At 39.0% G+C, this 12,268-nt stretch overlaps 1 protein-coding gene across 1 annotated transcript in view; it reads left to right on the forward strand.

Moving 5' to 3' along the window:
• Positions 1-12,268, forward strand: part of LOC121330800 (dihydropyrimidine dehydrogenase [NADP(+)]-like) — a 170,987-nt gene that overhangs the window by 120,558 nt on the left and 38,161 nt on the right. Inside the window, exons 17-18 of the mRNA XM_041277594.1 lie at positions 1,727-1,847; positions 2,166-2,285. Of these exons, the coding sequence (XP_041133528.1) occupies positions 1,727-1,847; positions 2,166-2,285 (241 nt within the window). The remainder of the gene's footprint in view (positions 1-1,726; positions 1,848-2,165; positions 2,286-12,268) is intronic.

The raw sequence follows: 12,268 nt of genomic DNA on the forward strand, positions 1-12,268 counted from the left end.
ATCAATAATTTATACCATTTTAGATAATTTATATTACAAAGCTCTGGTATATACACTTAATATATTGTTTTCAACCTGACCAGTTTTATGCTACTGGGTAAACTCTGTAATACAGTCAGTAGTGTTTCTTAAGAAGCTGAAGGTGTTTCATGGACAGTAATATTTAATGTCCCCCAGTGCGTTAGTAAATACATTACATCAAAATTAACTTAGGGGTTGATTTGATCAACATATATGTTGCTGGAATAAGCCACCGCTGGGTTTTTAAGAGCATTTTTCGGTGCCTGTGTAATCCATCTGTTTATCAGTACGGGATATATTATAGGTTAGTCATATCCACTCTTGATGATCTAGGGATAGCTGCCTTTTTGGGAGTAATCAAAATTTTAATAACAGTCTAGAAACATTTCATAAATAACCTCAAAAATGTGTCTTTTAAATAACTGGCATAACTTGTGAATGGGATCCTCCAATGATCTGTATATATGTGCTCACAAATTAACATTGCTTTGGCAGGTCTAGATTTCCATTTATTTTTTATAAAGCTGGTAGAGAAAACTAAAGTACACCCCTCCCCACCCCCATTCTAGCTCAGCTCAATGTTTGGTCAGATTATTTTAGAGAAATGACATTAACACAAGTCAGCTGTGGGGGAGAGTTTTATTGGTTCTTCTTTTTCTGACAGGTAATGTAAGTGTAAAGGTTGAATCTGACACTTCAGTCTTGTTTACTACTGTGTTTAAGTCTGAGATAAAACAATGCAAATTGCAGGAGACGTACTTGCTATTAGGTGCATGTGCCTGAATATATCATCTTCTGAAAAAACTAAAGTGATCTGACTTTTCACTTTCCTATGCAGGAATAGAGCATATATCTAATACACTTTTTTTGCAAGATCACTGTATTTGTTGGTACTAAAGCACACGGTTCTAAAGCAACCCAGCCTTCAACTATCATTTGTCAATTACTGTCTCCAAAAGTATTGAAAACAGATATCAACCTTGTTAATCCTGGAGACTTGGGGACTTTTTAAAGTGGAGGAAAAAAAAAAGAGGTTTACAACATCATTGTTGTTCTGAATCCATTCTCATTTATGTACTTGTAATTGGATTTGGTGCTCAGGTAACCTTTACCCTCTTTTCCAAGTGACCTCTAAGCTCTGCTTTCTATATATAGATATATACATTGTAAATCTCAATTCTTTACACAGCATCAGCTAAAGCCATTGCTCAAGGGGATATATGCCGACGGTTATTGGATATTTCAGAAAAGAATGGAGACAGAGAAAGATAACTGTCATGATAATGCACTGTAGTAATGGGGATGAGACTAAACTGTGAAATGAACATGTTACCATGAAGCAGCGTTTCAGTGTTGCTCAAAATTGGTACAATGATACACACATAAAGAAAACCCCTGTTTGGGCACTGTAGGAATTAAAAGAGCAAGCTTTGTTACAAAGTTGGTGGGTCAGCCAGAACTGTTATAAAAGTTTTCCATAGTAAAAGCATAGCAAAGTGTAAAAAAGCATGGATAAGCATTGTAAGCCCACAGAGGTATGGGTAAACTGTGATAAATGCAGGTTCTGTAAAGAGCTGAATAGAATGCCTTCCCTGCCCCATGCCGGGGTGACAGATTGGCAGAATTATGTTCTGCTGCTTTGCTCAATGTGCAGATTTATCAGATTAGTTCATCACTGAGTTTTGTAACTGACCCATTTGAACAGGATCCAGAGCTGGTGCGAAACATCTGTCGCTGGGTACGACAAGCTGTTAAGATTCCTTTCTTTGCCAAGCTGACCCCTAATGTCACCAACATAGTGGATATTGCAACGGCTGCCCAAGAAGGTAAGAGACACGTTTCATTCGTTGGGGGGCGTTGTTATTCATGACAGAAAGATGAACAGGTGTTCTATATTTGAAATAGTTTACCTAGTGCAATAATTCCATTGGTTGGCACTTTTTGTAACTGTTTGCCATTTGTTGGGGAGAATTACTGTAGGGTAGTTTAGTTTGGTTATGTTAAGGGCTAAATATTAGTGGGAAATTTGTTTATTTGGGATCTAATAACTCCTGGTTTGTAAACCATGTCCTTGTTTAATATAGAAAAAGTGGGTGAGTATGGAATCAAATTTCCTCAGTTAACCACTAATAAGTGCCTCGCAGGTGGTGCAGATGGCGTTACAGCAACCAACACTGTCTCTGGGCTGATGGGACTGAGAGCAGACGGCACACCCTGGCCTGCCGTTGGCGTAGGAAGGCGGACCACATATGGTGGAGTGTCTGGTAGGTGTTACCCTTCTCACTGCACACACTTCCCTCGGAGGCTGTGTGACACACCAGGATGTCCTTGCAGCAGGCTGTACTAGCATGTTTCGAGTGCTTTTCTGACTTCACAGTTCAACACTGGTCATTGCCTTTAATAGTGGTGACAGATGGGGCAGATTGAGTGTGAAAGCACTAGAAATACCCTTTTTTCACTTTTTTTTTTTTTTTTTTTTTTATATACTGCAAAGATTATAAAGTAAATGCTTGACAGTACATACATGTACATTTAGTTTATGTGATCACATAGAATGTTCTTAACTGTCCTTAATGTTGATTTACTTGGCTTTATCAAATATACAGTCCTGTACAAATCGTTCAGTAGGGTTAGTTATTTTATTTACTGGATGTTTTGTTGGCTGTAGTGGAATCCACAAAGCATCCAAAATGGTCTTAATAGACTGCTTGTTTGGTTGATGGGTGGCGGCAGTGAAAGTGTGGTGTACAAAATGTATGTTTTGTTTGGTCCTTTTTTTGAGATTGGACCTGAAATCGAAACAGAATAACACAGACTAGTCTTAATGTTGAACTACAGTAGTCCCTATATTGAGCTGATCATGAAGAGGAAATATATGAAAGGTAACCAGTGACATGAAACATTATGCACAGGTTGTGTCTGTTTGTCAGAATTTTTTTTATTATTATTTTTTTTTATTTAACATATCTTCCCTGTGAAAGAAACATTATATTACATGCTTAATTAGTGTTTGATGTGGGCAGGCTGTAAAGTTACAAATGATCACTTAGCAGTCTCTGCCTGTAGAAGCCACATAACTTGAAATGCTCTGTTAAATTTATGCCATAGGTCAGTGGTTTTCAACCTTTTTTAAAAAGTGTACCCCCTCTGTCTGGAGGTTTCAGCTCAAGTACCCATTTACAATTTTCATTCTTCGAAATGGTACCACAGTTGCAATAAAAGGTAGAATAATCAAATTTAACAAAAAACACCTTCCCTGTTTATTTAATAATGTATATATTATATGTCGCAACAGTTTAGGCAAAATTGTTATTAACCCTAAACAGTCTAAAAACACTTTAAATGTTTATCACGTTACCATTTACTTCCCATCACAGCATAATTGTGTGCCATTTAAAATGTTTGATAATTGGGATTATTTGTGTATATAGGACGATTTGTACGTCTAAAAAATGCAGATTGTGCTTCGCTGATTAGTATTCAATTATATGACAAGTTGAAAACTGCAAAGTTCATGAACAGCACCGAACGCTCTGGGCAGTGCTGTTCATAGGCAGAATCACATGCTTCATCACCCTCATATCAGAGTGGAAATCCACGCAATCTAAGTCACGCATGCGTACACGTTGATGATAACTAGTCAGACTTTGAGCTGCTGAACAAAAATGAAATATTTAAACACAGTAGTTTAGAGATAATATGTAATACCATTAAAAAAATAAATACAGGATCATTGTTTTATTTTCATTTTTAGTCGCGCTGCGTAACCCCTATGACACTTCAAAGTTTGCTTACTCCCCGTTGAAACCCCTACTGTAGGTGTGTATGACGAGGTCAGCCCTCACAGCATTCTGATGAACCCTCTTCAGTGTAATGCAGGCTGTAATAAAATACATTATTGTGTTTCTCAACCCTGTTATTGCTGCCTGTTTGACTACATTTCAATAAAAAAAGAGATAAGGTATGAGGGTTATTAAGGTATGAATATGTTTTATTTGTAATACTGCTTTGAGAATAAATGTTTATTGCCATGGGATTTGCTCTGTTTCTGAGTATGAAGTTGGTTTCAGTTTTGTGTTGCTAGACATAATTGAAGATGTCTGATATCTCCTTTCCTCCAACAGTGTCTGTTAATCTAACAATAAAAGTCTGTGTCCTGGAAGTGAACTTATTACACCATGTAACAATTGTTTTTTTTTTTTTTTTTTTTTTTTGTTCCTGGGTAGTAAGTGTTATTTCCTAGTTGCTTATGCCTCAAAAGTATAGAAAATGGCTATTATTCCCCACAAACTTTGCTTTTGTGACCAGGACAGTGGTATTTTGAAATGTACCTATTTTCTGGAACATTCCAGATAGATTCAGTGCTGAGTAAACTTGGAGTAACTTCTAGAACTTTCCAGTAATATAAATAGTAGTATAAATACAGGGGCCTTAAGCCCACCAGTTCAGTTTAGTTCCAGCTGCCTAAGTGGATACATATCTGCATTTTTCTGAGATGGCATCAAGAGGCTGCAATGGTGGCGTTTCTGATGGGTCTCCAAGGCGGTTTTACCAAGTTTCCCTGCTATCTTTGCCTTTGGGACAGCAGGGACACCAAGGCGTACTATCACAGGCGGGACTGGCCACAGCGGACCAAGTTCTGTGTGGGGAGGAACAACGTCAAGTGGGAGCCACTGGTGGACCCCCGGAAGGTGCTGATGCCACCCCTGACATCAAATTGGGCGTTATGAAACAGTTTGTCAGAGCTCTAGATAAGGAGTCGGCAGCCTTCAAGTACCTTCAAGACTTCTTTCCTAAGCTGTCTGAGGCAAAGGTCAAAGCCGGTGTCTTCGTCGGACCACAGATAAAGAAGATCTTGGAGTGCAATGAATTCCCCAAGAAGCTCACTAGTAAGGAGAAAGCAGCTTGGAACAGCTTTGTCGCAGTGGTTCGGGGCTTCCTGGGCAATCACAAGGCCGAAAACTATGTGGAGCTGGTTGAGACTCTGGTGAAGAACTACAGCACAATGGGCTGTAGGATGTCCCTCAAAGTCTATATCCTTGATGCTCATCTTGATAAATTCAAGGAGAACATGGGAGCGTACTCGGAGGAGCAAGGCGAGCGCTTCCACCAGGATATACTGGACTTTGAACGCCGCTACCAAGGACAGTATAACGAGAACATGATGGGAGACTACATTTGGGGGCTGATTCGTGAAAGTGATTTACAGTATAATCGTAAATCTCGAAAAACTACTCACTTTTAAATCTTTTTGTAGTCATTTTTGTATTACTTTAGTATAAATACATGTTAATTTGGATTCATATGTTGTTTTTTTCTGACTTTACGTGACCGAAAAGACACACATTCGCCCGTTTTCTCATTGGAAATAGGTAAATTTCAAAATATCACTGTCCTGGTCACAAAAGCAAAGTTTGTGGGGAATAATAGCCATTTTCTATACTTCTGAAGCATAAGCAATTAGGAAATAACACTTACTACCCAGGAGCAAAAGTTGTGTTACAAAGTTACGAAGTTTCTGGATCCCTATTGTCATTGTTAGGATTATTTATTTATTTATTATTCCGCAAAAATTTTCAAATGTCTGTAAAATCAACACAAAATCAAGTCACAAAACTTGGTAGGGTTATCGAGGCCTATGGGAAGTCATGTCAGAGCGAAAACAAATGTCAAAGGTCACATGGTTTGGCAACCATATTGGATTTTTGGTCAATTTTGGCCAATTTTAAAAAAAAAAAAATCATCTTCTCCAAAATCGCTTACGGTAGAGATGTGAAACTTGGGGCACAGACTACCCTATATTTAGATTTGTTCAAGAGAAGTTGATTGGTCACATGGTTTGGCGGCCATAATGGATTTGTCAAAAAATATTCGAACGTCTTCTTCTCTGAAACCATTATGCCTATTGAAGTGAAAATTTGCAAACATAGCCTTGGCTATCAAGTCTGTTCAATGCAAGTCACTACATAAAAATCTAATCAAACTTCAATACATGGCGGCATGACAGTATTTTGTCTCCCTAATTTTTGCAGGTACACGATTCTTTCTTTGTCAGGGTAATTAGTACATATATTTAGGATAAGTCAGAAAAGCACAGCTCTGTATCTTAAACAAACGCCCAGCAATTTAAATTGAAATTCCAAAAACAGTCAAAATGACTTCCTTGGTTCTAATGTTAAAACAAGAAAGCACATCCACACCCAGTAAACTATCACCTCTTAAACAGTACTCTTCTCATTTGCTTAACAAAGACATGCTTTGGTCTTTAATTCCTTCTACAGGTTTAAAATGTATTGTGAATGCAGTTGAAGCTTCAACCTTTTAACTGCCAAGCTAAATATAATTCGAATTCTGAGTGGTTCTAAGTGCAATTACTTAAATATTAAGTGCTGGTTCAGACGCTTGATGTATATGTCTTTGGCTGGCAACTAGAACAGAAGAGAAGCCTCTAAACGTGGCTCACATTACCACAGAAGGAATCAAAAAGTAACAAAAATCACAATATTTGAGTGGTTGCAGACATCATAAAAATGTAAGGGACCAATTGTTATGTTTTATTTATTTTCCACCAATTTGACTTTCCAAGGGCGTGTGAGCGTCCTCTGATCTTGCAATCCTGAAGCCAGAATCGCTTTTAGAGCCAGAATCAAGAGCAGAAGTGGGCGGGCTACCGATCATGGAAGACAGAGATCAGCCCTGCGTTTTATCCACTCTGAATATGCTCAGTGTCTGGCCAGTACGATTCGCTGTTGTGCGATGAAGAGAATAAGTCCCTGACGGTTTCCGATCCCCATCCCTGGAAGCATCAGAGCCAATGTGATGCCCCCTTCAGAGCCCAGCAAAGTTCAGCCTCTTTGCACAGCCCGGACGTGAACTGGTGCTGTCCAAGCTGTATGACTCATCCTGCATTTCCTGTGGCAGTGCTTTAAGTGGATGAACCACTCGGGAACCCCAGCTAGCTACAAAAACAGAACTGTGAATTCCTTATTGCCTACAAATAAATATAAAACATTGTAGTAAGACATTTTCAAGGGTTATACAGTAGTTATTAACACCCGTGTTTTCTGAAGCCGACCATTTAAAAACCCGGGTCAGTAAAATGACAGAACTGAAAGACATTGAAAGAGTTAGACTAGCTTTAGCACCGAGACATACTGTAGATGCATCATTGAAACATTTGTGTTCCTGTTGTATTACTAAAATTGACCATCAGTTTGGGTATATCTGGTTATGATCTAGACATTTGTTCATCAGATTTCTTTGTGATGCTTTGACCTGAATTTGGCAACCGTTGTCAAATACATTTTCCACAATAAGCGATGTACAAATAGAATATCGACCCTTTTTTTTCCTATTTTATAGATAGATGCTATGTTTCTCTACAGGTCAGCTTCAGACAACTTCACATTAATATCAGTGCTGGGGCTCGGACGGTTTCAGATTTTTCAGGTCAACCTTTAGCATGTCTGCCGTCACCGCTTTTAAAACCACTATCACTCTAAAACGGTTTCTATAAAAGAACTCTGACAGCAGAAGAAGCAAATACCATTTGTTTGTGACATCACCTTTCCCCTGTCCTGTGTTGGTGATTGCTGATTGTTGTGTTATTGGTCATCTTTTCGCATTTTAAGTTGTTGCTGCTGTGTTTTTTGACATTCCCAAGAGTGGTCTGGTTATGAACATGCTGGAAAAGGAGCCAGCCATCAATTACTGGGTTTTTTAAAGGGGTAGAGCACTCTACAGATGGGCATAGCAGAGGTTACTGTCCTCTGCAGTAGTCGTGTACTGTAGTTGCAGGTGTGTGTACAGCTGTAAACCTAACAGCTACAGAACATAATAGTCTGTAGGTATGTGCTAAAAAAGGTTTACTGTTTGTTATTTTAAAGGGATTTCGGCACACACGTCACCCTGCATTCGAATTGTTGGAATTGCAGCATTTTGAAAGTCAATTATGAATTTTCTACCTATCCTTATTGCATGATCTACGGCAGTTTGGCCAAGAACTAGATCACATGTATACTTCAATTTCATTAAACAAAAACTCTAATCCAAATTCTTAATTTTGTATATATGTATAGACTAATGCACACAAGTGTCTAACACACAAGTGAAATTAATGATTGTATGAATTCCTGCCATGTACAATACACAGCTGTTTAGCACACATTTGATTGGTGTTCACTACCTGGGTAATAGTTGCATTTTAAATGCTTTTCACTACAGTACTTGTGCTTTTAACTTTTGGAATGTAGAATTGTTATATAACATAGACCTGTTTTTAGTAAAGAAATACACTTTTTTTAAATGAATAAATGTTCGCTTATCTGTTTGCTGCAGTTTTCAGAAGGCTTCTGTATTTTATTTTTCCTGCCTGCTGTATCTGTTTTTTTCAGCTGATCACCGTCACAGAGATCAGCAGTCAGATAATGGCAATCTGACAGGCTGCCAGACTTTTACCTGCTTGCACAAATCTGCACTGCTCATGTTTGCTCCACACAAGCAAAGCAGACACACTGAAAATAGCAAGTGCTGGATTGAAGAACAGCCATGTCCCTTTCAACATAAACTCACTTTGTGAGATCAGGCTACATGCTTCTAATGACTCACTGAGCAATGTCTGTATTAGATATAGACTTGCTTCTTCAAAAACCCAGTCTAATATTACTGATAACAGTATTTGGATAGTACACTGGGACCAATAACGCTTACAGGAATTTATTGTGTTACTGTATTGCTTTCTTATTTATCTGCTTGCTTTACAGACAGTTACATCCAATAGTGTAGTCGGTGCCACCTAATAGGGCTAATGTTAATTGTGATTGCTGCTTAAAATTAATAATTTTCATAGGAAGACAAGTTTACGTAGCACAGTGCAGTGAGTACGTGATTATACTGTGACTTGCGTAAATTCCGTAAATCACGTTGAAGGAGCTGGAGACTCCTGTGGTTTCTCAGGCTGCTGTTGCAAAAAAAAGTTGGGATTCATTTTGCTTAGGAATAAAAAAAAAAAAAAAAACATTGACTCGTATTTTAAATGATGTATTTAACATTTAATCATAATGTGATATGATTTCATTCAATCAAAAAAGTGTGACTAAGGTTGTCTCAACTGCCTCTCATTTAACTGGGACAGCAGCTAATTCAAGTTATTTGTCCTTCTTCCAAGGCATCCCGATAAAGCGGCGCTGACTGTATTGATGGATTTAGTAAGGGAAGCTAAAAGACATCAACAGATGTGAAGAACAGTTTGCAGTTTAACACTAGAACAACCAAGGCGGTGATTTTGACCATTTTTAGAATTTCAATTTAAATTGCGCTGTGTGTGTGTTTGAAGATACAGAGCTGACTTTTCCTAAATGTATCTACTAATTACCCTGACCGGGCGGCATGGTGACGTGGTAGTTAGCGCTGCTGCCCAGGGTCCTGGGTTTGATTCTGGCCTAGGGGTCTGTCTATGTGGAGTTTGCATGTTCTCCCCGTGTCTGCGTGGGTCTGCCCACAGTCCAAAGACATGCTGTTCAGGTTGATTCGTCATTCTAAATTGCCCTCTGTGTGAGTGTTTGTGTGTGCATGGGGCCCTGTGATGGACTGGTGTCCCGTCCAGGATGCTGTCCTGCCATACGCCCTGTGTCAGCCCGGTTAGGCTCCGGCTCACCGCGACACTGTAAAGGATTAAGCCGTTAATAATGGATGGGTGGAATTACCCTGACAAAGAAAAAATCGTGTAGCTGCAAAAATTAGGGAGATAAAATACTGTCATACCTATTCCAACCAGGAGTGGTCAAATTGACTGATTACATCTAAAACATATTGTAGCAATTGTTGCAGTATTATTTGTGTTTCTCAGTCTGGAATTGCCGCCATGTATTGAAATTTGATTATATCAGTCTGCATTCCTCAAGTGAGCAGTCTTATGACATTTCTGTTGTTTCAGTGAGCCTCCTGATAGCCCATCAATCAGCCTTGACAGCTCACGGTGCCTGTCTGTCTGTCTGATAGTCTATCATCTTTATAAGTCACTATTTTTTCTAAAATTCTTTGTTACCCCAATACACATTGAAAATGGATCGCAGAACACGCATGGCAGCAAATCAGTGTTTGGAATTACTGTAGTTTACCAAACTACGATTCTGATTCAGAAGAGATGGACAATGACAAATCTGGCTCTGAAGCAGACTGGGTTTGCGAAGATGAATCTTCCAGCTGCAGTGACAGTGGGGTGGATGCCAGCGAAGTGCCAGGACCGAGTGCGCGAAGAGCGCGCAGGAGAAGACGCAATCCTGTGGCAGCTCCTGCAAGGATTCCAGCCACTTCAACTGCATCAGCTACTACATCTGATCCTGCTGCTACTCCAGTGGTAGTGCCAGCACTACCTGACACTCAAGAGGCTGGAAATGATGGCACTGTTTGGAATACTATAAATCCTGGTGTTAAAGCTGCAGGTAGAATGGGTGAACATAATATTTTGAGGGAAGTTCCAGGGCCCACGGCATATTCAAAACGCAACATTGATGAGAGCGCATTGAGTGCTTTTCACCTATTGATTGACATGCATACACTTCATCATATACAATACTGTACTGAAGCAGAAGCTCACCTGCAACTACAAGATGATCCTGGTCAATGCCCCTGGAGGAATTAGAAGCTTTCATTGCACTAGTATATGGCTGTGGAGCATTTATTGCAGAAGCCTGGGTTACTGTTGATAGCTGTGTCAAATGCGCAAAGACAGTCTGCAGTAAGTGCACTGCATATTCTGAAAAGTGCAGGATGTGTGTGTGTGTGTGTGTGTGTGTGTAGTATATATATACACACACACACACATTTATTTTCAAATATTTGTATTTCATTTTTTCCATTTTTTGAGGTTGCGCTTTATGTAATATGTCTGTATATAAACACATCTTTTCAATTTATTTACAATGTTTCGGTTGTGTAGATGCTGTATATAACATTCCTGAATGAAACTACAAGTTATATTCAATTGTTTGCCCTTTTCATTTGATGTTTTTAATATGCCGGTCAAACTTCATGGTTATTCTAGGTATGCCTATAAACATGGTCGTTCTAGTGTTAATTGATGTCTTCAGTCAATTTAGTCAATGGGAAGACCAGTTTCGAAAATTTGTGAAATGTACATCCAGCATAGACTCTATACTGTTATCACTCTCTACACTGCATGTTCAACACCTAAGATAAGCCTGTCTGATCTATTTTACCATTGTACAGTATTCTGCTGAAAAATGCTTTAATAGCGATAACACCTACTTGCAGATCATAGTAAAGTGCAAAGCATCCTGAAAGCAGAACCATTCTCAGATTTGCATTTTTATTCACTAAATGGAAACAGCCATTCACCATGTAAAAGAAAAACATACTGTGTGGATATATACGTAAGTCTTAGGTGCGAGTTTGTGGTTGTCTAATTTACTGCTACACGTTTCAGTACTCCCTGTAACAGTTTACCGTGTTCAACTACCATGGTACAGTAAGTCAGATTAATTAAAAAGACTTGCAGAGAACTGAGTTCTCTGTACTGTCAAGATTTCAATTTTATGTTAAATATTTTCTAAAGGCCAGACCCTTAAATCTCAGGGGCTGTGCCAAGCAGTGAGCTGTGAATTTAACCATAGGCTAACTGCTAATGATGCGGACGCAGTCCAAGATGAGACGCCTGTAATACAGTCATTGGATTAGGCTATCAATCACACTAGTCTCCAGGGAACGGGAGGGTAGACAAAACAGTGAAAAGGGAAATTAGGAAAGGAGAGCATGACTAGAATGTAATATGTTTTTGTTCAGCAGCTTTATCTGCTGGCTGGGCTGAATTCTGTATGTTTTTTTTTCTCTTGATATTCACTGCAGAGCAGCAGCAGGAGCCTCTGGGTTGTTGAAACTGCACTCCTCTGCTCACCTCAGCCCAATACTGCAACAGGGTGTCTACTTTTGCCTTCGGGCTAAAAAGAAAAGCAGAAGAAGTAGGTTGGTTTAGCAGCGATGTGATCATCACTAGGACCATGAATTTAAAATATCTAGGTGAATCTCAGAAGAGAAAGTCTCTGTAAAATAATTCTAATAAATTTGAGTGTTTTCAGAGGGTATTTTGTTCTGTCCATGAACAATGACAAAACAGTATTGGAAGAAAATACTTTTGAAGAGGTTTGATACTGTGAAAAGTAATGGCACCGGTTGTGGGACGTTGCTGTGTTGAGAGAACACAATTGAACATTCTAAACCAGGGAGGTCA

The sequence above is a fragment of the Polyodon spathula genome, chromosome 18 (genome assembly GCF_017654505.1).
Source record: "Polyodon spathula isolate WHYD16114869_AA chromosome 18, ASM1765450v1, whole genome shotgun sequence".
Lineage (NCBI taxonomy): Eukaryota > Metazoa > Chordata > Actinopteri > Acipenseriformes > Polyodontidae > Polyodon > Polyodon spathula.